The sequence below is a fragment of the Pyxicephalus adspersus genome, chromosome 3, assembly GCF_032062135.1.
Source record: "Pyxicephalus adspersus chromosome 3, UCB_Pads_2.0, whole genome shotgun sequence".
Lineage (NCBI taxonomy): Eukaryota > Metazoa > Chordata > Amphibia > Anura > Pyxicephalidae > Pyxicephalus > Pyxicephalus adspersus.
Genome location: NC_092860.1, coordinates 2,436,588 through 2,462,934, shown reverse-complemented (window position 1 = coordinate 2,462,934; position 26,347 = coordinate 2,436,588). Strand labels below are relative to the sequence as shown.

At 38.3% G+C, this 26,347-nt stretch overlaps 1 protein-coding gene across 1 annotated transcript in view; it reads right to left on the bottom strand.

The window, feature by feature from the left end:
* Positions 1-26,347, bottom strand: part of ANKFN1 (ankyrin repeat and fibronectin type III domain containing 1) — a 202,220-nt gene that overhangs the window by 121,242 nt on the left and 54,631 nt on the right. Inside the window, exon 4 of the mRNA XM_072403319.1 lies at positions 25,890-26,003. Coding sequence (XP_072259420.1) covers positions 25,890-26,003 — 114 coding nt within the window. The remainder of the gene's footprint in view (positions 1-25,889; positions 26,004-26,347) is intronic.

The following is a 26,347-nucleotide window of genomic DNA, read 5'->3' as shown; positions in this document are numbered from 1 at the left end:
TAAATGAACTTGGGCCGCCCACACCTTTAGGTCTACCAATTGCAGATTTCAATACAGCTAAAGCACTGAAGTTAATATTACATAATCACATTTTCAAACATAATCTAAATGAAAGACAATGTTTATATTTCAATACATCTAAGTTATATTTATTTTAGGCATTTGGTTCATATTTAGGAGATTAAAAGTTTGAGGAATGCCTTGGGCATATTGGATGGAAAAATGACATATTAGGCTAGCGGGATGGTAAAATGGAAAAGCTATTTTATTCAGTTTGCTGCTTTAGGTTATAAGTTAGCTTCACGTTATTGAAGAAAAAATAAAGCACACCACCTAGACACCTTCACAGCTTGGATGCTTGTATGAGCATATCTGTATAGGATGAATTTTGCTGCAATGTATCTATGTATAGGTGTACATATTCATAAAAGTCTACAAAGCAATATAAAGTTATGTATATTGCAGCAATTTCCTCTGGCCAAAATAACTTGTATAAAAATGATGGCACTGGATTTTGAAGGTGTTATCTTCTGCAAGCTTACAATTCTTTAATGACGTTTCTAACTACATAGTTGACATTGTGATTACATTACCATGAACAGCTCGGATTGAATTCCAAACATCAGCGGCAGTGACAGCTGGGATTAGGAGCCAGCTGCCATGCAAAGTGTCGGCTGCCGGCTCTCAGGGGGTGTGAGGACGTTTAATTACATATTGCCAGCAGGGGGCGCCAAGCTGGGAAACCAATACACCGACTGTGGGTAGAAAGGGGTTAAATATGGGTTCAATTTTAAAGTGAAAAGAAAAAAAAACAGAATTCTCCAGAATAAAATAGAATAATGTTTTTAAAAATATAGAGTAAAAGTAAAAAGCTAGTGAACAAAAACAGGGAAATTTTAACAAAAAAAGAGAAGAGTATGATGGAAAAAATGAATTTCAGAAATAGCCGTGGAAAAGGAAAGTGCAAGATGTGAAGTAAACAATAGGAAAAAGACATAAAATGTTTAAAGTTTTACAAACACATTCTGTGAAAGTTATTATTCATTCTTTCACATGAAATTCACAGAACACAAGCCATTTTTTTATGTTCTCTTTTGTTTTAATTGCGTAGATATTGCCCCCAGCTGAACTAGTTTGGCGTCCTTTGGACTATGGGACGGTTCGCTAGCAGCGGCTTCCCAGATGAAGCCACGGGAATCTCAGAGGAATGACAATATTTTTCGGGGCTAGCCAATTCTGGGGATTAGAGAAGAGTGTGGCGAGTTATTCGCAAGGAAGAGGGGTGCATGGTCTCACCCCCCTCCTATGTGCCCATTTCTTAGTTGTCCCAGCTGATCTGAGGGCAGATAGTACTGGGCAAATGTTTAGTGGGTCCCGTTCTGCATATCGTTTCAAGAAATATCTGTATTTTTGCCATTATGACTCAGAACATGTGCTGGTGATTTCCTTGTTATTTGGGTTTGGGCATGGCGCCATATGATGCCCTCAATTCAAGCACCCATTCACCAACAATCTAGCCCTGTCACGATCACAGCTCTAAACTTAAAGGTTTTGCGATAATCCTAAAACAATTCTAGATGACAACGGTCATTTCCTATACTCTATCTACGGAGGAGCGTTGTTACAATAGAATTAAAAACCAACCCCCCCCATCCCTCCATAACATAGTGAGGAGGTGCTCTGTAGCCGAATTTAGGTTGGAATTATGAAAAGGTTAAAACACTTTTTTCCTGAACCAAAGATATGAAAGAAAACCGAATTTCCTAAAGAGGAATTACAAACCGAATAGTTGTTATTGTAAAACTTGTGGCACGATGGAAGAAATAGAAAGACACAGCTACATGGCCAAGTAGAGAGGATGGATCTCCTTAGTGGACATTCTGTTGGCAATTAAATCAATATCAAAATGCGGAGTTCTATATATCCAAGTGATGGCATCCTCTAATGCAGTGGTGTCAAACTCTGGCCCGAGGGCCAAATCTGGCCCCCAAAAAGAAATCTTTTTGGCCCCCAAATAAATTCTAAATATGAATTGCAGCTGGCCACTACAATTCTTTTATTTTTTAGATGCAGGGAATTGTATTAGCGGTGTTACTCCAATTCATTATTATAAGGTTGTTCCAGATTGAATGTGAAGCAAAACCGCTTTGTTTCCATATGAAAAGGGTTTATATCTAATGAGAAGGAAAAACTTCCTCAATTTTTTGCAACTGTGTCTAAGTTTTTAATGTTGGTCCTCTGTGTGTTTGAGTTTGACACCCCTGCTCTAATGGGTTCCCTATAATAGAGAATTAAAAAAAAGGTCTGCTAGAGAATTTCCTGTTCATTATGATAGAGGAAGAGCTTGGAGATAATGGGCCTGCGGTATTAAAGCTCTCTACGACTGGAGAAGATAGACTATCATGAGAGAACTTGTGTAATCCTGGAATGAATTCGTAAACTTTACTTTACAAATGTTTTTAATCGTAGACCAGATCCATACAGCTTTACCGGATCACTCAGGTTCTCTTATGATGGTCTATCTTCTTCTGTCATGTAAACCTATAATAAATCAGGCTAATAAATAAGGCCCAATAAGTACTATAGAATATTCTTTATTACTTAGTCATAATTTAAATATTATTATGTGTGAAAGGGAAACTAAGTGTTACTTTAGGTACACATTCTGCGCTGTTACCGAAACATTTACCTGGAAGTTATTTCTGACTTTCACGGTTTATTTCTCTTTGATTCTTGCATTTCATACACAGATTTTTACATTTTCTATCTGGTGATTCTGTATATAAGGAAATAGAATTAGAATCCCAGACAAGCTCCATTAGCTTTCTAATGAGACAATCTTTTAGCGCCTTTAGACCTGACTGGCACTGAGAGAGAACATTGATTAAGAAATATTGCTAATTAGGAAACCTGCACATTTATTAATCATATTTATAGATAGATTGCATTTTTCATAGAGTGGTGGTTTAATGAACAATTGTGGATCCAATGGATTCTAATGTAAAGTATATTGGCATAAACTTGGCTTAGGCTCATGTAGGAGAATAGTAATTGAACAGCCTATATAAAAACCTGTATAAGGGTTTATAAGGGTATGTGTGTGTGTGTGTATATATATATATATATATATATATATACACACACACACACATACATACACACATATATACACACACATATATACACATACATTTGTCATTTTCCCCATAATATAAATGTTCGATATGCATTCGATCCAGTAAAATTGCTCAGGACAGGTATTCTAATACCGGTGGAGTATGCCAGCCAAGATATGAAGATCAGCTTGTAGTTTGAACCAAGAGTGCATATGATAAGGTGACAACTGGAAACAAGAAGAAGGTGGTGGTAGGATCTTTAAGTGTAATTAGAATTGCAGGATTTAACAAAAAATTAAAAAAAATACTTAAATTTACATCAATAAAGGTTCATGTGACCATGTGGTATACATACCTCTTAAATTAAACACAATATTTCCTTTAAATCCCTTGATCAATTCATATACTCTCTTACCAGACACTGCTTGGTGACAATGTTGACAGCCATATCCCCAACATCCGACCATAGTTCAAGCAATCACAGCCCATACGGGCGTGGCAACTCTGCCCTAAAATCTGGACCGGTGCTTTGTTATCACAAGACACTGAATTCGGCAGAATTTACTGGCGGAATCATCAAGTATTTGTGGGACTTTGCAAGAGGATGCATTTTTAATTAGGTACCTTAGTGCATTTTTAATGGTAGGCCATAGTTCTACTTTAATATGTTAGGACAGGGGTGTCAAACTCTGGCCAGGGGGCCAAATCTGGCCCCCAACGTCCTTTTTTTGGCCCCAAAGGAATCCTAAATATAAACTGCAGCTGGCTGGTCGCTGCATTGACATAAAGCCGGTAATACAATTCCCGGCATCACTCGCGTCTATAGACCAGCGGGCTCTCTGCCTATGTGTGGCCCCTCATTGGACTATTTTATAGACGCAAATAATGCTGAGAAGTTTAGTAGCGGCGCTATTTCAATGAAGAGAGAGTTCCAGCGGCGGGCCACTCATAAGATTTAGCTCCACATTGCCCATGTCTGGCATTTCCAGCACTCCGCCTCAGCTTTTCCCTGCGACTCCAAGGCATGGACTTGAATGGTTGGATTTTCATAGAAGAATATTGTTATTATTATTGTTAGCCTGTGCAAAAAGGTTACCATTGGAATTTAACTCAGAAGGCTACAAATAGAGAAAGAGGCATAAGATTTGTTCTTAAATAAAATTTAATTTTTTTTTTTTGCCTCTTTCTCTATTATAAGCTTGTTCCAGATTGAAGCAAAACCTCTTTGTTTCCATATGAAAAGGTTTTATATCTAATGAGAAGGAAACATTTCCTCATTTTTTTCAATAAATTTCAAGGTTGGTCCGCTACTTTGTCTAAGTTTTTAATTTTGTCCCTCTTTGTATTTGAGTTTGACACCCCTGTGTTAGAACATTTGTAACATTTTGATCAATGAGCTTAGATCTACTTTCCTTTTCATGATTAGGGAAACATATCGTGGTCAGAATACGCCTGCATATTCAACTATGCGCTAGTATCCCCGGGCCAGAATAAAGGTGTTATTTGTAGGTGTCCAGTCATTGAGTTACCCCCTCCTACAGCTTTACAAGAAAAGAAAAATAGAAAAGAAAAAAAATATGAGAAAATGGCTTAAAATAATTAAAACAAGCCTTCCAAAAATGTCTTAATTACACTGGAGTCTACAAAAATTTGAAACTCAATTAGTCTGCAAAGCAGAATTGACAAAATCCTTTTCATGTCTATGTAATTGCAATCTGAGTATATATTATTGTCTTCAATGAGTAAAGCCTGCCTTGATTACTGTTTTGTACTGTGCTCCCCGTGGGCGAACATCGGGAATAGGCAGCACTTGTATATAGTTAATACCATATGTGTCCAGCATGTTTCTCTGTTGATAAGAATTGCAAGTGACATTCGCTTGGTGCACAGATGAATTGTTTACTGTAGGGTTTCCCTTTAAAATCCTGCCAATAAACAGGGATATTTGGTTTACAGTGTATTTTGCTTTAGAAAAAAAAAGTAATTATAAATTCAGGCATGTTTGAGAAATACTCAAGGGATAATGTCATATCCAAAAGCATTTTAACCTCCAAACAGCTTTTTTCATGCTTTCTGTTAGAAGTCATGCCAAGGGATGTCTATTAAACTAGCACAAATTTGATCTTTTTTAATAACGATCCATTGAGCGTGGAAACAAAGACAATAGAAAAGGGCAATGAAAAATCATTTAGGGCTATAAAACATCAAGGTCTTTGATCCCAGTAATATCCAGCAATATTGTCATAGCCAGCATGCTGCCTTATTACTTTGGAGCATGAGGATTAAACACCAAGGTCCTTCCTAAAGTATCAGGAGTCTCAAACACTTATCATAACCCTGACATTAAGGCAGGCATGTCCAAAGTCCGGCACTGGGGCCAGTTGTGGCCCGTGTTCAGATTTCCACTGGCCCGCTGCCTCTGTCATCAATAATACGCGGCCCGCTAGCATTGTTGACCACAGTATAAAATACACACGTACAAAAAAAAGCTATTTAATATTTCATTAGGGTTGATCAATTATCGGCCCGCTATTCGCCGGGCATAATCGGCAAGATGTGAGTCCCCTTGTGTGCACAGGGAATCCCCTACGTCAATAGAGTGGGCGTAAGCTGTGCGGGACCCGCACAGACCACGCCCACTTTAATTTCAAGAACATGCTGTGCACATATCCCGCACTGACACCGGACTCCGTGCACAGGGAATCTTTCACGTCACCCTGGTGGGCGTGTGCTGTTTGGGACCCTCGCAGACCACGCCCACACTAACCCTGAGTATGTGCTGAATGGTCGGCCCTCTTCGCAAAAACTTAGGACACCCCTGCACTAAGGGGTCTATAAATAAATCAGTGAATGTGACATTTTCTAAAACATTGACTGGTAGAGAAGCAGAAACACAAAAAGAATGTAACTGAAAATTTTTAAAAAAATTCATGAGCCTAACTGCAGGAAAACACAAAAAGAGTGAATAGGTCCTGGAAATGGAAGTTCCACTTGCATCAGGAAGTTCCCTATGGCAGAAAGGGACAGTCAATGCTGAAAAGGGTATTCTTAGCTGCCTGACCACTCATCCGTCAAAACTTGCTAAACTGCACATGTACAGTTTGTTGAAAGAGATACCTGGCAAATTTGAGCTAAATGAACTCCCAGCATTACATCATTCTGGCTCAGCCAATCAAGATGGTCGTAGAATAAAATGCAGAAACAAAGGGAGAAGATGATGCCTACCGTGTTTCCCCGATGATAAGGCAGGGCCATCAAATAAGACAGCCCCCCCTTTTTAGGTAAAAATGAAAAATAAGCCCCCCCCCGCAAATAAGCCACCCACCGATTACTTACCAGAATCGCGTGGTGCGGTGGGTGACTCCGTGTGTGGTTCCTCCGTGCGTCCTCTTCATGAAGAGGAAGTGACAGGACTGAAGTGACTCCGCCCACGCAAACACACGTGACTCCGCCCACGCAAACACAGGCAGCTTCCCTCATCCCTCCCTAACGGAGACTGCAGGAGTTTGTTCAGGAGTTCAGACAGGTTTTTTTTTGCTGTGAGCAATACCACTCTATATACGATAAGCTTTAGAATGGGGCATTAAATGGTACAGTATATTATTGATTACAGTAGAAGGGGACAATGAATGGATCAGATTAATCAGAAGGGGACAATGATTGGCACAGATTGATCTGAAGGGGACAGGAATGGCACATGATTGATCAGAAGGGGACAATGATTGGCACAGATTGATCTGAAGGGGACAGGAATGGCACATGATTGATCAGAAGGGGACAATGATTGGCACAGATTGATCTGAAGTGGACATGAATGGCACAGATTGATCAGAAGTGGACATGAATGGCACATGAACAATAACTGTGTACTGTAGTCTTCTTCATGGGTAAATAAGGCATCCCCCTGAAAATAAGCCCTAGAGCATATTTTGGCCTTCAAAAAAAAATAAGACAGTGTCTTATCATCGGGGAAACAGGGTATGATGGAACAGGGACCCAGGTATCTCTGGGTATCCTCATTGTTTAGTTACACTTTAAAATCAGTGTTTGTTGTCCGAGACACCTGGCAACTCCAAGAGATCCAATATCCTGGCCCAGCCAATCAAAGAATGGAATGCAAACAGAAGAGGAGAGAAGATGGCGATGTCCATGATGGAACGGGGACAGATGAATATCCTCATTGTTTAATTACACTTGAAAATCCCTCTCTACAAACCTTAACACGTAACCTCCCTCCAAAGAGACTTAAATTTGAATCTCATACCTAGCTATGATTTTAACCCTCATTGTAATACCCAATGCACCCATTAACCTGCAGAGATAACTAACACACAATACATTTAAAGTGCTAAATTGCCTTGAAGATGTCTACATATTGAAATAAAGGTTTTTAAAAAAATTTGACTTTGGTAAATAATTGGCCTAAAAAGTTCCAAAATTATATGTTTCTTCTCTACTTGGGGATGTGGCCTGTTGTTTATCCAGATAGGGGATCCTCTATTTTTTCTTAATAAAAAAACAAGAAAAAGGCTAAAAGCCATTAGACAACTCAACAGGCAAACAAAGGTTACCAGTTAGTTAGATCATATGTTGATGTGTTCATAATGTTTAGACTGATGTTAGGCATTCACTATTTCCTATATTATGAACGATTTAACTATTACAAGTATTATATGTACAATTATTATTATATTACAATGTTTATATAGCACCAACATATTACACAGCTCTGTACAAAGCCCATAGCCATTTCACTAATCCATTGTTGCTCAAAGGAGCTCACAATCTAATGTCCCTACCATAGTCATAACCACAGTCTAAGGACAATTTTTTGGAGGAACCAACTAACCTAACTGCATGTTTTTGGAATGTGGGAGGAAACCCACACAAACACGACAGAACCTGCAAACTCCATGTAGATAGCGTCCTTGCCGGGATTCAAACCTGGGACCCAGCGCTGCAAAGGCTAACTACTGAGCCACCATGCTGCCAGCATACAATAAACTTATTCTATAATCAAACTGTAATATGCAATTGTTACTTACTGTTACTTACTTGTTACTTGCAACTTATTGAAAAAAATGCCTGATTAATTTTCAATCAACATTCTGCCCCAATACTAATAAAAAATGGTCAATATGTTATTGATTTTTTGGTCAATTCAGCATTTTTGCTCCAATTGATCAATAAAAAAAAAATCACCATCATCCACCACCAATCATTTTTTTCACTGTTCTTCCCGGCCCATTTTACCCGTGCCCACCACTCCCACCACCCGTACTTTTCTGTAACCCGGCTGTTTTTGGGTGTTTACTGATGAGTTTGGTTACAATACAGGGGCCACCACCTAAAATTTCTTCCCACCCAGCCTAAAAAGAATTTTGGGTTACACAACACATTTGATCACATCACAGTAATCACAGTTTATTGCTAGCAAAAGTAAGAAATAGTGCTCGGATTGTTAGTATTCTATCATAAGATAAGCAGCCCCCACTGCTGTACCGCTCATATTCACCCTTTTATATTCACTGACAAACCTGATTGTCAGATAATTGTACATCCCCCCCCCGTGGGTGGCCTTCTAACGTCTGTGATCATTCTTGCTTTTTTCTTAGATTGCTCTTGGAACAGAACACATCGTATCTTGTATAGTGTATTGGAGCGACAAATTAAAAAAAACTCCTTGTATGTCCTTGTAAATGTACACCTTGTTCACTATGTTAAGACAGAGAGTACAGCTTTGCTATAACGCAAGCAATGACATTTACCTTTCTCGCTGTAGCTATTTTTTCTTCCTTTCATGAACATTACCATTTATAGTGTGAATTGCTATTGAGGCTCAAAGGGGCCCTCACAAACAAACCCTTTCACGGTAAATGGACCACTGGAGGATATTAAAGAACGGCCTTTCTACTCCTATACAGGATAAAAGGATAAAGGTACTGAACATCCTGAAGAACAATACAAGCTAAATTTTATTTAAAATGTTACAAGAACACAAGAAAAATAAACAGTCAAAGTCAAAAAGAACACTGCGTTAGACAGAATCATGTAAGACTTCTAAATGAAATCATGCAAGTCATAATAAAATAATATAAATAATATAAAAATAAATCTGGACATAAAAAAGTAAAAATCTGATTTTACTATGGAAAAAAGATAAACCCAGGTGAACTATTATATGGTAGGGGTGATAGCGGGCTTAGCTATTACGGTTAAATTACAGTTTTATCTGTGCCAATAAATCAGAGCTCCTCAAACAACTGATTTACTATTCTTATAGCTGCTGGCGGCAGAACTATGTATGAAATAGCAAAACCGAAAAAGCTTTGCTAATTACCCCTTGATATACAATGTCTATTATATTTGATGATGTATAATATTCCCCAAAAGCAGGGCAGACATCATATCACCTACAGAACAAGGACAAATTATAACATTTGAAAAACCGACTATGATATGCTAACAACACAAGTACATGCTTTGCAAACAATGCAAAGAATAGAAAGACACTGTAAATGGGCAACGAATCATTGAATATTAGAATCCAAGTATAATATAATCAGGGGTGTAGTCATAAAAAAAGAAGAGGGGCACGGTACTATCCATGGTGAGCGCACATGCGCATCATTGTTATGTAAACATGCCGCCCCACTACACCCCTGCCTATGTGTCAATCAAAGAGAAAGAATCTTCCCCCCCATATGACGTCATGATACCAGAACCCTCTATTCTCCCATCGTAGGTCTGAGCCTGTTATGGGAGAGGGGTGGGTTGTGTTTAGAGAGACAACCCGCCCAACGCCCTGAACCTGGGATTTCATACATGGCATGGTCTGCAGCTCTGGCCGGTGCGCCCCGCCAAGGCCACGGACCACCACACCCCTAAATATAATAAGCTTTAAATGCAATACCAATAAATGTGTATGGTAACACAATATAGGGCGGGGAGGCAGAGAGAGGCCAGAAACCCTTATAGCATTTTTCTATGATGCCTTTTAGTTGGGTTGGTGGTATGATCACATGATCAAAGTTCCAAATTGGACATCATATACATTTTCTAACACAATAAAGTCTTCCTAGATGTAAACCCTATCTAGATCAAATTGAATTTACTCAAGCACTGTATATTATAAATGTTTTCCTTTTTTGTTACGGTTTTTACACCTTTATCACATATTTTGCTTCTGATCTCAAGCCACTTCATGTCCACATACTCCTCTCTGAAGAGGTAGCTGACTTGGTTGCTCTGGTTGTCCTATAGTGGCAGTGGGGGATGATTGCCTTTGAAATGGCTGCTATCGGTCTATATTGGTTGCACATAGCTGGCAGATTGGGTGTTGTTACCCCCACAACACGGAGTGCCTAAACAAGGACGTTCATGGCAGGCCTCGTCTTTTAGTGAAAACTCTAGCATGAAAGTTATTGTTATGTTATTGACATGTTAAGGCTCATATGAGATTTAAGTGAAAGGGTTTATATCTACTTGAATTATTTCCAATATCTATTATATTTAACCTAAACAATCATTAAGAAGTAATGCCTGGAAGGAAAGACAACGGTGACGGTTGATACAGGGAACATTCAATTGTTTTTTTTTTTATTTGCCTTCCTCTGGATGAACTAAGTCTATAAAGTTTTATCTGGCAAATGTTTATTTCTCCAATGGTTGAACTTGATAGACTTATATATATATATCTTATCTTGACTAACTATGTAACTTTATAAGAGTTACTTCTGAATACCATTTTATTATAATTCATGATAACAGATACTCATAAATATGCCCCTTCCATTGTGCACACTACATTTGGCCGCCATCTTTTCATGGAGTGAGGACATGATACAAAGGCAGAGTGTAGAATCGCATCTTCTAAGCAAATATATATTGTTTAGTCTGATTTCAATTGTACTTGAAACTGCCACCATCCCTCATGGGATACCGTATCTTCTAAGCATTGTTTTATATTGCAGAATGGAAGTATTGTAATAAAAGAAGCATCACCCTACCACAGCGTCCTAGAAGCAGCACCAGATGGGATGCTTGGCTGCAGTACTGTAATGAAGGTTTTGAGATCCCTAAAAACCTTGAAATCTTAGAGATGCCCTGATGACATGAGAGCCAAACTTTTCTTCTAGCTAGATGACCATCTCCACCCAGAGACATAAAACAAAACATGGCATTATATGTTAACCCATCCGCCTAACTTGGTCACCACTTCCACAGTTCAGATGTTTTAGGTCTCCAAATCTTTTGGTAACCTCAGCATATTATGGAGAAAATGGGACCAATAGTTAGAATGATAACTTCTTTTAAATACCCAGAGGATTGTAAAACAGCTATACGGTTTTAAGGCACAAAAAAGAAGGCTTAGCCCACAAAAAGAATATAAATCAAGAAGTGAAAAATATTCTAAAAATAAAAACCACAAAAGGTACAAACTGGTGATTATTTATGTGACTGTTTTGTTTCTTTTTTTACAATGAGCTATTGTAAACTATGTTTCCTCTGCCCTACCCCGATTACAATTCTGACTCTGGATAATCCCTATACGTCTTCTCAGCAAGGTGTGCATTGACATTCTCGGCCAACACGTGGGCGGTGGCAGCTACGAAATCCCACTATTCCTAAACCATGATGCATGAGGACTGATTGATAGAAACAACCATTCAAGACAGGTAAAGAAAACATAAACAGATCAACCTCCAAGGCAACTAAAGATAGAAATTTAGCAACAATTAAAAAGAGAATGTTTTTTTGCTAATATCCATACAGTTGTAGCAAACACAGAAAGTAAAAAAACAACATACACAAATATTCATGGTTACTATGCTTACAACCTTCCATGCGGCTGGAGCACCAAGTTATTGTAAAGTAGAGGGTGTAAGCAAAGAGAAATGACATTTGTATTGGACATCCAGCTACATAATCACCTTTTGTGTTATGAACATGAAGAAAGGTAAGGTGTTCTGTAGTCCCACAGAACCCGATTTATTAAAGCTCTCCAAGGCTGGGGAAGATGCACTTTTATCAGTGAAGCTGGGTGATCCAGCAAACCTGGAATGGATCTAGTCTAGGATTGAAAACATTTGCTAACAATAGCAAATTACTTTTAAGAAATCCATTCCATGTTTGCTGGATCACCCAGCTTCACTGATGAAAGTGTATCGTCTCTAAGACATGGAGCTGCTTCTCCATGGAATCAGAATGATGAGTGAGCACTTTCACCTTAGTCAGGAAGTGTGTATACTGTGAGGGTCAGTGGGTGAAAATAATAATAATAAAAAAACTAAAAACACAAAAAAACATCACCACATCCAAGTAGTAGTTTGCTATAGATTCAAATGTCAATTAGGATTAGCAACAATATTTTGACAATATTTTTTTTTTAAATGAACACATTTATCAACTGATGATTTACTTAAAAAGATCCCTATTTTTCTTAATTTTGGTCTACTTAATGCCACTTTTAAACACATTTATCAAAAAATGTAATCTTTAATTTAAATGTATTCTAATTTTTTTTTTACAAGTTGGAAGTACAGAATGTCTACAATGGAGTTTTGACATGATTGTTTTATACACATTTTCACTACTTTTGCATCTGTAGAGACAACTTTATTGCCACTTTTTAAAGTTAGTCATAATATTATAATAAATACCCTCTTTCCCCAAAAATAAGACAATTTCTTATATTAATTTTTGCTGCAAAGAATGCACTAGGGCCTTTTTTCAGGGGTTAACTTTTTTTTCATGAACAACAACTAACATTTCTTCAAATATAGTCATATCACATTCTGCAACATCATCATAACTCTCTAAACCCTGAAATCCTTCTTGGATTTCTTGTGACTCTATTTCCTTTAGAACCATTGGCCCCAATTTCTTGTAGCAATAGTGCTTTCATTAAATGAGCACTTCTTGTCTATGCATTTATATATATTGTAGCTTATCTTCGGGGTAGGGCTTATATTTTGAGCATCCTCAAAATTATAAAAAAATCGTGCTAGGGTTTATTTTCAGGGTAGGTCTTATTTTGGGGAAATAGGGTATATGGAAATGAAGTTGTTGAACGCCATTTAAGTTTTATGAAATCTCTGTTCTCCACTTTTTAAAGGTCTGGTTGCCAAGGAACAAAAACAGTTTTCATTTTGATATATCTAACATTAAAAAAACATTGCCAATCGGTTTCCAGAATTAGGGAACAAAAAGGTAAAAAAAAAAATTCTGTTCCTCACGTTTTGTGGAATAGGACCCTTCAATACAAAAAGGGGGGCCTAGATGTCTCTACACCAGAGAATGTTTCACTGAATGTCAGATTCACTGCTTTTTTAAATAGACAAATGTGTTTAGGATTCCTTCTACCTTCTGGTAATTTTGTAGGGAGGTCATGGCTATTATAATATAAAGCCCGAGTTATATCGGGAAAAGCCACAGAGATAGTCAGGAAAACATTGCTCCTGGTATAAACCAGACACAAGAACCCAGCCAAATAAACACTAAAACTCAGCCAAAGTGCCGGCCATCTATAAGCCATTACCAATAATCATCTATGGACCTAGAGACAACCTCATTATTTATTTCTTTTATTGAAATTTACAAAAAAATCAGTTTTAATATCTTATTGTCACACTTGGGGAGACATGGCCACTAGGGGGCGCTATGGCTTGCACAGAAATGGTGTGAGCCCAGAGTAGTCTAAGCGGGAACCAGGTCTTCTGCAGAGACAGCTAGAATGGCAGGAAGATACACAGTACCAAATCACTAAGCAGAAGAATTGTCAGGGAAGGCCGGGGTTCAAGGCAGGCAGCAAGCAAGAGAGGTCAGGTCACAAGCCAGGGGTCAAATACCAGGAATCCAGGAAATAGACACCGGTGACACAGGGGCCACGGCTGACACAGGGAACACAGGAGACACTGGAAGCAACAGGAGGCACAGGTGACACAGGAATAGTCACAGACATAGAGGAACACTAGAACAGCACAAGGGAACAGGCTGGGGTTAGCGAAAGAGCTAGACAGGGGAAAAACTGAATTACCCACAGGTGTACAGGAAATGTTAAGTAGAGCTAGGGAGCTCAGCACTAGTGGAGACACATTGCATAAATACTGAGTGCTGGGTCTGAGCTAGCTAAATAGCCAGGGATGATTGAGAGGTTATTTCCTGATTGGCCGGCGGTTTGGGCGAAACTAATAAAACTTGGAAGGGCAGGCACGCCCAGGGTCAGAACTGCCTGCATGCACAGGAGAAAGGCGCCTGTGCTTTAGTGAGGAAGAGGCAAGTGCGACTTTACCCCTTCTTTAACGGGGCCTCCCCACCCGCCGAGGTCCAGGTTTCAAAGGTGTGTTACTTCTCTAACCTACTAGATTGTAAGCTCTTCGGGGCAGGATCTTCTACTCATCCTGTGTCACTGTCTGTATCTGTCTGTCATTTGCAACCCCTATTTAATGTACAGCGTTGTGTAATATGTTGACGCCATATAAATACTATTTATTATTATTAATAATAATAATAATAATTAATAGAACTTTTTAGCAAGAAAAGGTGCAGACACATCTTTAGCTGTAACCCACGATCTCTCCTCAGGGCCAAATCCTTTCCAGTCGACCAGGTACATGAGCTTCTTGGGAGAAATTTTGAAATCCAAAATTTGATGGGCTTCATATTCCTGAAAAGAATCGGGTACTGGAGTAGCGAGTGAAGAGGAATGAGAAAGGCGATTCAGGCCCGCCTTAGCAGACACACATGAAAGCCATTGGGCTGCTTGAGATGTGGAGGAAGGCGTAACTTATAACAAACTGGGTTTACCTTGGCAGAAATGTCATAAGGTCCGATGAAACGAGGAGCAAACTTCAGAGAAGGCACCTTGCAAAGAATGTTTCTTGTGGCGAGCCAGACTTTGTCCCCAGGTTGGAGAGGAGATGCCTTACAGTAACGCCGATCAGCAAACTTCTTGTAACGGGCAGCCGACTGCTCTAGGTGCTCTGATGTTGAAGCCCAAATACAGAGCAGGGTATAGGAGACGTAAGGTGAGGATCTTTGCCATAGACAATAACAAAAAATGGAGACTCCTTGGTGCTGGTGCAGACAGGACTATTGTGGGCAAACTCTGTCCAAGGTAGCAGAGCCACCCAGTCATAATGGTGGGCAGATACAAGGGCACCTTGATCCACAGATGCAATGGCTTATTCTGTTTCCCAAAATGAATCGCTGCAGATGTTAAACAAAAAAAATCTATTCTATAGGAATATAAACCTTCTAAAAACTGGGGAAAATATCAAGAGATGCAGACAACATTTAAAGATTTTAGTTTAGTTTTGAATGTTTAGTGTAAAATATTTTTTTACTATACAGGTGAATAATAATTTTAAAGTTACAGGAACAGGAGGGGTTGGGGAAATCCTCCAATGACAACTCTCTGAGGAAGGGTAGTGAAGGTGATTGTAGAAACACAAGAAGGAAAAACGATTTGTCTGGGCTTTAAAGGTTTATATGAACAGCAGAATTTTCTTTCATTACAAACTTAAGCATAAAAAATTATTCAAGCAAGAAAAAATAAAATTAAAATGATTAAATTAATTCTCAGTAATGGAGTTTACAGTAGGTACTAAACTAATTAAATTATTAAAATCCCAGATTATAGCTGACCGTTACTTTTCCATTCTGTAGCGAAGTCTTTCTTTAATTCCAGGAATACCTCAATTCAATTACTACCATGAAGCAAGGTTTCTGTCTATAGGAAAACAGTAACTATTTCATGATTTTTAGGGCTAAGCAGAATGACAGTGCTCCTTGTTAAAAACATAGATGTCATCATGGGAGTACGAGAAATGGGAGCAGTCTAGGACAGGGCCGCCAGGTACTAGTATGTTAACCCTCTTCTAACCAGAGGTAATTGATTCTTACATTTAGAATTACCATCATCCATTGGCTAATGTATCCTCCTTAGCATTAAAGCAGAACTAAACAAAAAGGGACAGTCAATGTCCCTTTAGCAATTAAATGAACTGCAATTGCAGCTTTGTAATTATACTCACCTGTCCTTGCTCCTTCGTCGCTATGTTCGTCAGCCCGTTGGGTGTTCAACCATCTTGAATGGGAAGGTTGGGATCAGGTAACTTCTGCACATAAATGTGGAAGCTGCCAGGATTCCCTCCAAATCCCTGCACGTAGAATCCTGCATCCATGCTCAGCTCCGTGTATTTGGAAAGAAGATTGCAAAGAGGCATGTAAGCATCTTTTATTGAAGAAGTTTGTCCCTTCTGCAATGAAAATCCTGCCTGATCTCAATTTTGAAACACAAAACTAAAGTTCTTTCTTTATCCTATTGCACTGATTGGGTTTTTAGTGTAGTTTCCCCACCATTATCCACTTAGGGACAGGGAAAACAGCAAGGAAACAGAATCTACTATCTCTGCAGTTCATTCAGTGTTATCCTTGTTGTCATTTTACATCTATGATGAATACCTTTCTTCCCCAGTGATGGAATTTTGGTGGGCAGCCTTCCCAGGATGACAAATTCTTTGTTATAAATTCTGTTATAATGGGTTTATTCGTGCTCTGTGGGATATTCAAAGCCTCACCCCGATCAACTAATTATGTGACTTGTGATATGAAGTTATTTCGTTGGAGCAGATAAATATTGGCTTACAACCTTTTCGTTTTTTATGTGTGTGTATATTTATTTTTAATATACTTCAACAAGTTTGATGATATTTTAAGGCTCAATATATAAATAATAAAAACAATTTAATTCCAGGTTGTAATGTGACAAAACAGGACAAACACCGAGGGTTGGCAAATAATTTAGCCTGGCACTGTAACACATGGCAACACCAGAAGTGGTAGTATTTATTTGCAGGACAAAGACTTTTTTTTATCAAAGGAGCCTTTAGCAGGGATATGATGGCTATGTCTGACATAATAGTCATATTATAAGGAACCAATATTATCGATTTCAATGGGGGACCATAGTCAGGGGTGAAATTGTATCCAGCCTCTGGTTCCCAAATTGGAGAATGTATGGTATATTAACATATCCCCGACACGAGGCACCTTGAATAATCATTTGCAAAGAGAAGAACTATTTTATCTCATTTTCTTTCTTCAGAAAAGCAACAATTTTCCCAAAGCAAAAATACCTCTATAGCAGACACAGTTGGTTTGTGAAAGGTGACTTAATGGGACAACAGGAAATGTAGGGAAATCTCTTACACAAATATCCGTGGAGCCCGATGCAACCACTGAACGATTTAGCTCTAAAGTTTGGATTCACTATTATGTTCTATCTTAGATTTTAGAACACATATTTTGAAATACAATTTTTTCCTGTACTTCCATTACAACACTATATGAACAGATTTGTCATTCTCAAGCTAGCTATGTTTATATTGCTGTCTTTATATTCAGCTATCTTTATGCCACTGCTATCACTTGGAATCCCTGAAACAGCTGCAAAAATACAATCAACAGGTCAGAACCCATAGTTTAAGCTTCAATCCCAAATGTGCACTAAAACTACTAGGCAGGTAAGAAGTACCCGTGGTTTACAAACTGCACTTTGAGAACAGTAATAAGCTGTCCTATGAGAATTCCAGCCACAGGATACTAATGTGAACCCATACTACTGCATGCAGGAATGTGAGAATGCTCCCTCATAATGGAAAGCATGTGACAGATTCCTAAAATTATGGTAATGAACAGTATTTTAGGTTTACATGCAATGCAAATAAAGTAAGTGTATCACAATGCTGTAGTCAGCACTTTCACCTTTGAGGCATTCGGATGCCAGGTTGGAATCTTGGCCAGGACACTATTTGCATGGAGTTGGTATGTTCTGCTCATATTTGCATGCGTTTCCGCCTAGAACTCCAGTTTTCTCTTACATCCCAAAACATGCAGGTAGACTTATTGGCTTCCTCCAAAAACTGGCCATGTTAATGACAAATTACTATGTTATGGACATTACATTGTGATCCTCCCTGAAGGATAGTTAATGTGATAGATAATGTGAATATTATATAAATACTAGTTAATATTATATACATATAAACAAGTCTTTAGAGGTGGGGTCAGCAAACGTTTCCCCACGTGTTTTAACTTGTTTCAGTACACATACATGGGTATACGAAGGAAACACTTAATGCAAAGACTACATTTTGAAACAAAAAATTCTGGTAAACTTACGGCACTACCGATGATATTTAACAAACTTTTCTAGAGACATGTTTTAATGAAAAACATGAAATAATTTTGATGCCACTGAAAATAGCTTTGTGTGCTCACCATGGCATGCATGCTTTAGGTTTCCGTCTCCTGTCCTAAAGAGAGGAACACCATATGCTTTGAAAAGTTCTTATATCATTAATCCACATTTTGGGTATATTTTACTGCTAGTAGACCCAGTAGTATTACAACAGCATGGATTCATATTAATGTTTTGCCTAAGGTCACTTTTATTCCCATTTCTGACAGCAGACTGTTGCTTCAGAGTCTGGACAAACCCTTGCCAAAAGCCCCGGGAGAGTTTAGAACACTTCCATGGATAAAAAATAAGGCATTTGACAAGCTTTGCATGTTGCCAATGCATGAGAAATGAGGCAAACAAGATCATAATCCATGTGAAGTACGGCAAACTTCTGTGAATTTTTAATGTCTACTAGACGGCTTGCCATTGGTGTAAAGAACATGCATTGGCTTCTGAAATTATTAGTAAAGTATTATTAACACTTCTGTCATCTACGGAAATGATGAGGCAGCTTTACACAATTCTGATCACTTCCACAAAAAAGCCATAAACTTATTTTAAACCATTATAAAGCCATAACATATGGTGCACCTCGCTGACAGCAAAAGAGTTGATCCTGGTAAACATGTTTTTAGATAAGTATTGTCCATTCCCTTCCCATTATACACTGCACCAATCAGAGTCAAGGTTCCCAGTAATGGTGATCTGCTCACTGAAGATTTCCTTTTTCACGTGAGTAATCTGGTTTGATCTATCACATTCACTCTATACCAGCTGGAACTTATCTCCCAGTTTTCCTGAGAGGAGTGTTCTAAAAAAAGAAATGATTGAATGCTTAAGATTTTCCTTACCATATATAATGCTTTAATAGTACAATGAAAATTATTTTAAAATGACTTTTGGGAGAATGTGCAAAGCAGGTTTTCCCCCTTCACTTTTTTTAATATTTTCCAGATAAATCACCATTGTTGTGTTTTGACGTGTATTAATGTGGGAGCAGGTAACTAGAGACGCTTCTATGTGGACGGAATTACACAAAAGCATTACGCGTGTTTTTATTGGAAAAGAAGCTACGAGGCGGAATTGTGGAACACTGTACAATGTGTAAGCTTCCAAAACCGCTAGAGATCCAACACATTGTCAAATCAGATCAAACTATATCGCTCTACACACTTCTTTCTATTTCATTGCATTTTTTAAAGCAGAAATTTATAGACTAGAAATTTAAATCTTTGAATGTATGATTGGTCAAAATTTTACTTTTTTTATGTAGAATAGGGAAGAGTTAAAACCCGTCAGGTAATTTTTGTTGTCTGGGTTAGAAGTCCAATAGGAGGTAAAAAGAAATTTCTCCAAGATGTGAAAATTCCCCACTTAAAGGGGGCCACACATAAGGATATAATTATTCAGTGGATCATTCAGTGCAACTAAACTGATTCAACTGAATGAAAATCTCAAACCAAAGATTCTCCATTTGATTGAATTGACCTTTTCATTAAACTCTGCAAACTCGATCAGCTGTGGTGAAATTTTACCATTTTGGATCCACAGAACAAGTATTTGTGTTACTAAAGTGATCTTAACCCAGATAGAAGATCATTGATATAATAATCTGGGGTATGTTAACCTGATTTGTATGAATAGTTTAGTTTAGCTAACCAAAAAACCAAACCAAGTTTGGGCTTTAGATTATTTTTGGAAAATTCACTTAGTTTCTAATTTGGGTTCTACACGATTTTCTTCTTTCAGATGTGAAGGACTTTCACCTTGTATGCCTACCCCTAAGAAACCGAGAGCAATGCAAGGAATATAAAAATCTTGGAGATTAGGTGAAAGTAAAATCTGAATGTCCTCGGGGCAAGTTATCTTATGCCACTGCGTAGACCCATGAAGCCCAAAGAATTAAGTTAATCCCACTATACTCACCTGTCCCCGTTCTGCTGCAGGGTGCCGCCTTCTTAGGTGTTTTTGAGTTGTCTGGAAGGCATTACTCATGTGGAGGCACGCAGTAGTTCGTTTAGTCTGATTTCCCGCGGTCCCGCGGCTGTGCTCATCATGAATGAATGCAGCTGTGGGAATCATCTTGTGATGATTCCCACAGCTGCATTCATTGATGAGCACAGCCACGGGACTCACACTAACAGGAGGAGTACTGTGGCTGCATTCATGAAGAATCATTCGTGAGAATCCACCTGTGCGAGATCCCCGAGCACTAGAAGTTATATGAGGGCAATCCTCTGGTGCCCAGGGATTGTGCAAAGGAGGATTCCCACGGCTGCTCTCCTGAATGCAGCTGTGGTACTCCTTCTGCCTCCCAGGGCTTGCCCTCATTTACCTTCTAGTGCCCAGGGATAGTGCCCAAAAGGATTGCCACAGCAGCCGCGGTACTCCTCCCATAATGGTTTTCTAGATCTTACGATGGATCCGTGAAAACGGTTCGGTGAAATTTCGCGGACCCAATCGAAAGTTTGAGGAAATTTTCTTGAGAATGTCAGAGGCATTCTTGCTCATGTCTATTTACCAATATCACCTGATGTGTTTAATCATTTTTTTTTTTTTTACATAGAACGGTGAGAGATAACCCAAGTTTTTAAGTTCATCTGAATCCAATACTAAACTATTCCAATTATATAGGTATATATATATATATATATATATATATATATATATATATTTTAATATATTTGCATATTCCATGGCATACACTCATGCAGTATACCTTGTTTTATATTATTATTTAGTAAAGCAACATACATTAAAATTTTAGAAAGTGTGCAAAGATGATGGGAAAATAATAGTAAAACATAAAATTAATGAACTACACATAGCATTGGATTATAAGCAAAAGTTTTTTTAGTTGGTATATATTTGAACTTTATGGGGATTTTTTACATTTCCCTGGAAGTCTAAAAAAATTTACATTTTGAGTCAAATAACTGTACCCCCACCCTCCTCTTGTTACCACTTGGCTTCATTATACTTTCATTAAACTAACCAACGCCTGTTTTGTCATTGAGAATGTGTGATGTTGGCTGTGTTGGTTTGAGATACACAGTTCAAAGGCTGTGCTCTGAGTTTTATTTTGCTTGAACAGCATACAGAATATTTAAACAAGTCCATCCCTTGTACTACACATAGAATAAATTCCAATGACTGAAGACCCTAGAGTGATGATTTCCCTTAATATTTGTCCTCCGTGGAAGAAAACATGGCGATGTGTGCCAAGGTTGGCAAGGTCACTGCTGATCACACTCGTATTAGTCATTGCATAGAGTGGGCAGCACTGCTATCTCCAAGGGATAGTCATTTTGTGCAAGCAACATCATCACAGCGGCTGCTTGTACCTATCCTACATAGGAAGCCACGGCATCTTACAAACAAGGACTGTAGCTTTAAAGAACATGGATTACAGCAGACACAGCTCTTTATTTAAAAAGGACTTCTCATGGTTCAACAGCGCACAACTCACTGATAATTAGCAAGGCACATCCAAAAGGCTGAAAATAAATCTCTAGAAACAAACATGGCTACCTCCTTAGAATATGGCTAGCTACTTGGAAGAAATATGCATTTTTCATATTTATGTAGATGCTTACTTCCAAAACCCTAAAAGCATGTCTATTATTTTGTAATTTTTAAAGAGGTACAGATACTACCCTTGATTTTTTTTAGTTAATAATATTTCGCTCCAGAGGGGAAAAGGTAAATCCAGCTTGTAAGGTACCTAAATCTTCCAACCAATTTCCAGCAAAACCTTGCGTTATCCCCCCAACATCTGGAAAACCAAGTGATGTATTTTGTATTGTTCCCCTGTGAATACTGTCACAAATGTAAAGCTTTGTACTTGTGCATTCCCTTGTTTATTTTTATTTTTTATTATTTTTATTAATAATAATAATAATAATAATAATAATATTAATAAACATGATTTATATAGCGCCAACATATTACGCAGCGCTGTACATTAAATAGGGGTTGCAAATGACAGAACGATACAGACAGTGATATAGGAGGAGAGGACCCTGCCCCGAAGAGCTTACAATCTAGTAGGTGGGGGAATTTCACACACAATAGGATGGGAGATATGTAGTGGTGAGAAGTAGTGATAGTTTCAAAAGACAGAAGAAGACGGGTAGGCAAGTTTGAAAAAATTGGTTTTGAGCGCTCTTTTAAATGAGCAGAAAGTAGGAGCAAGCCGAATAGGACGAGGAAAACCATTCCAGAGAGTCGGGGCAGCTCTAGAAAAGTCATTGGAGCCGTGCGTGTGATGAGGTTATGAGTGAGGAAGTCATTAGTAGGTCATTGGAGGAGCGGAGAGAGCGGCTGGGGGGGATTTTTCTATCAGGTCGGAAAGGTAAGTGGGACAATAACTGTGGAGGGATTTGAAGGCAAAGCACAGGAGATGAATTTGATTCCAAGGTGAAATGGAAGCCAATGAAGAGAACTGCGAAGAGAGGCAGCGGAAGAGGAGCGGAGGGAAGGATGGATGAGTCTGGCTGCAGTATTCATAATAGATTGTAGAGGAGAGAGTCGGGTTAGTAGAATACCAGAGAGGAGGAGGTTACAGTAGTCCAGACGAGGTAGACGAGAAGTAATTCAGTCTCTGAGGTGTTTTTGTGAAGCCTAATTAACAGTTTCCAAGGGATTAAACCATGAAAGTTTTATTAGGACCCTGAACAGCAGTTGATCCTGCCACATTGGATCAGGTAATAATTACTATGGGTACTAACACTTTCGGTGTTAACGAAACTTTACAAAAGGAACATTGTAAAGTTTCGTTAAGACCAATGAAATGGCCGTTTTCTTATCATCGGACTTTGCTTTTTTGCTTTTTTCAAACATGGGACTTTTTTTTCTCCCTTTCTTCATAGTGGAAAGAAACCCCTCCATAGTCCCCTGCCGCCATCTTCTTCCTCTTTCTCTACCTATTTGTAATCTTTGGCTATCTTGATTGGCCGGGCCTGGGTGACATAGTTCTCACACACCTGCGCTCCTCTGCGCCCATTTACTTCTGGCAACCACAGCAAACATTGAGTCGCACATGCACAGCTCAGCGAGTTTCACAGCTCCATGGAATGATCCAAAATTTTAATAAGTGGTACTCTAGTTACAAGCTGTTGAGTTGTTGGGATTGATTGGATTTAAAGCCCCAATTTAGACCTTTCTCTGCTAGAAGGATGGTCATTAACATTTACTTTTCCTGATCCTCTATTTGAAGGGGACTGTCTCTTTTAGGACCGTTTTCCTGTGATCTGCTTTCCTCCTCAGCCGTCCCTTTTTTTTGAGTGCATACAAACATTGAACAAATGTAATAATAACCTATGTGAAAGTGTTATTTTTCACTAAACATTTTACCAAGTCTTCATTTTTCATGGTTTGCAAAATAAAGGTGTGGCAGGGATATTTCTTTGGCTTACATACTTTTAGATTTTACATATCCCTCTTCCTTCCCCCTTCCTTCAAAAGTTGTTAGATATATTTAGTCACAGACTCTAAAATAGTTTATAGCCAATGACAGTGCAATGTATGAGCTGTGTACAATGGCAACCTAAATATTTCTATCTGGACAGGTTCCTTTAAACTTCACCAGGACAAAAAGTGACCTCAGTGCTAAATGAATTCTAGAAATCCAGGTTGGACATAGAGACCCTGATTTACTAAAGTTATCCATGGCTGGAGAGAATACACTTTCATCAGTGAAGCTGGGTGATTCTGGAAACATGGAATGGATTTCTTAAAGTCATTAGCTATTTGTTAGCAAATGTTTTCAATCCTGGACCAGATCCATCGTAGGTTTGCTGGATCACCCAGCTTCACTGATGAAAGTGTATTTCCTCCAGCCTCAGAGAACTGTAATAAATCAGGGTCATTGAGTTGAGAAAATGAAGGAAAAGCATACTGTAACAATAAATGACATATATTATAAATAGTATGTCAGGCATTTGGGATTGATTTTGAGGCATATCCTGTATACTTTAGACACATAGGAAGGATGTAATACCTGCAATACATCATTAGGTTCTAATAAGTAGAACTATTTCACATTTCCATCTTTAACAGAATTAGCACAACGCCTAAAGCAATATGTACTGACCAAATCTTTTTGTACTTAATAACTTTGTTCTCTGATTGATTAGGTTTGGACGTTTTTTTCCATCCGTCTTACCCAGTGGGCTGAAACATAACATACTGTGACAGGTGTAATATAAACCATAAGTGTGCCCATCCTAACCGTCACCTTTTGCCCTTCATTAGCACAAAAACGAAAAACATAATGTGTCTCATTTTTGATCTCAAAAGGAACAAAGAGGCAGTTGAAGCAAAGATTCAATATAATGCAAATATATTCTGGTGTCCGGTTCAAATTTGGACCTGGAGGGGTAAAAAAAAAAAAGAAACAGACACCCGCAAAGACTAAATAAAGAACAAAGGGAAACATGCATGAAACAATCCACGGCTGTATGCAGACATTATTCTGCCCTTTGACTATGCAACAATCACAACTTGCGGGTCTTCAACTTCTATACATTCAATATACAACCTGCAACCTTTTATAAGCACAAGACCACAGGATGAATACCCTTATTCACCCTAATCTCTCATCAATTGGTACTCAACAATTTTGTTAGTTTAAATGAATCCTACTGGTGTATCAACACTACTTTAAGAACTACTGTCCTGAATATATCACTCAGAACCGATCAATATAACATCTACCATAAATTATATAAAGTCACATCTCCCTGAGGAAGCCTAATCTGGGCGAAACGCGTCGGGGACTTGTATACAGAAAATACAGTCTTATTATATTATTACCTTCTCTCATTTTGCTTTGCTGTCTACTGTTCATGCTAGCAACAATTTGTCTAGTAAAACACCCCATTTCTGTGACTCAGAACAGAAATAGGTGTAACTAAGAGAACATGTTATGTCAACCTGCAATAATATTTTTACTTCTGTGTTTCTTGTATAACATAACCAGGCAAGACAATGTGCTACATGTTCTAGGTTTGTGAACTATGTATTATTATGACCTTGTTATATATGAAGTAAATATATAATAATACATTCATAGCTTGACTTAAAACTCTTGAGCCTCAAAACCTCTTTCTTTGCTTTCTCCTTGCACTCCATGAACTCCATGGTTTTTCTGTAATTATTCTGCCCTGGGCACACATGATGGCACACTTCAGCACAGGTTCACCCTTTCTGCCACCAACTTCATTTCATGAATGTTAGAGTAAAAGTAAAAATGCAGCAGAAACAAAACCTACACATGTTCATGATCATGTAGTTCAGTTAGGAACAAGGGCACTGTCATTGCTTTTTTTATTAGTTTCCTGACTGTCATGGTCATGTGAAAGCTTAATTGCTTAGGGATTTGCTGACTGAAAGTAAACATGCAGCAAGTGAAGTCAGAAGCAGGCTTGCTAAGATGGAAATACAAGAAATGAAGATTTTGGTTGTAAAATAGTCATACAGATAGAATGATTCCAGCCCAGCACTTATCTTATAATAGACCTTACCTTTGTATTTGGTCACAACGGCTGAGTTGACACTCAGAGGCTCCTGGAAGGTGACAGTAAGGGATGAACTGTTTGTGATTGTGAGACAGACATTGGTTGGTGCTTCAGGGGCTCCTAAAACAAAAACACAAGAACGATAAACTCTATAAATACATTTATACACTATCAGTTTTTTTCTATTATTTTCTTATTATTATTTCAAATGGCACAAGGCATTTTTATGACACAATGCTTATATTTACGATCAAAATTTTGGAATCAGATTTTCCAAATCTGTAGCTTACTGTAAGTTCAAGCAATACATTCAGCAACCAAAAAAAATACAAACCCAACTTGTAACTTTTATAAAGTTCTGTCTGAAGATGTGCAATAAAGCAAACTCACTGGCCCTGATTCATCAAGCCAAATCGTATTATCGATCGCGCAGTCGTATTAGCGATCCGGAATCGTGCGCGATC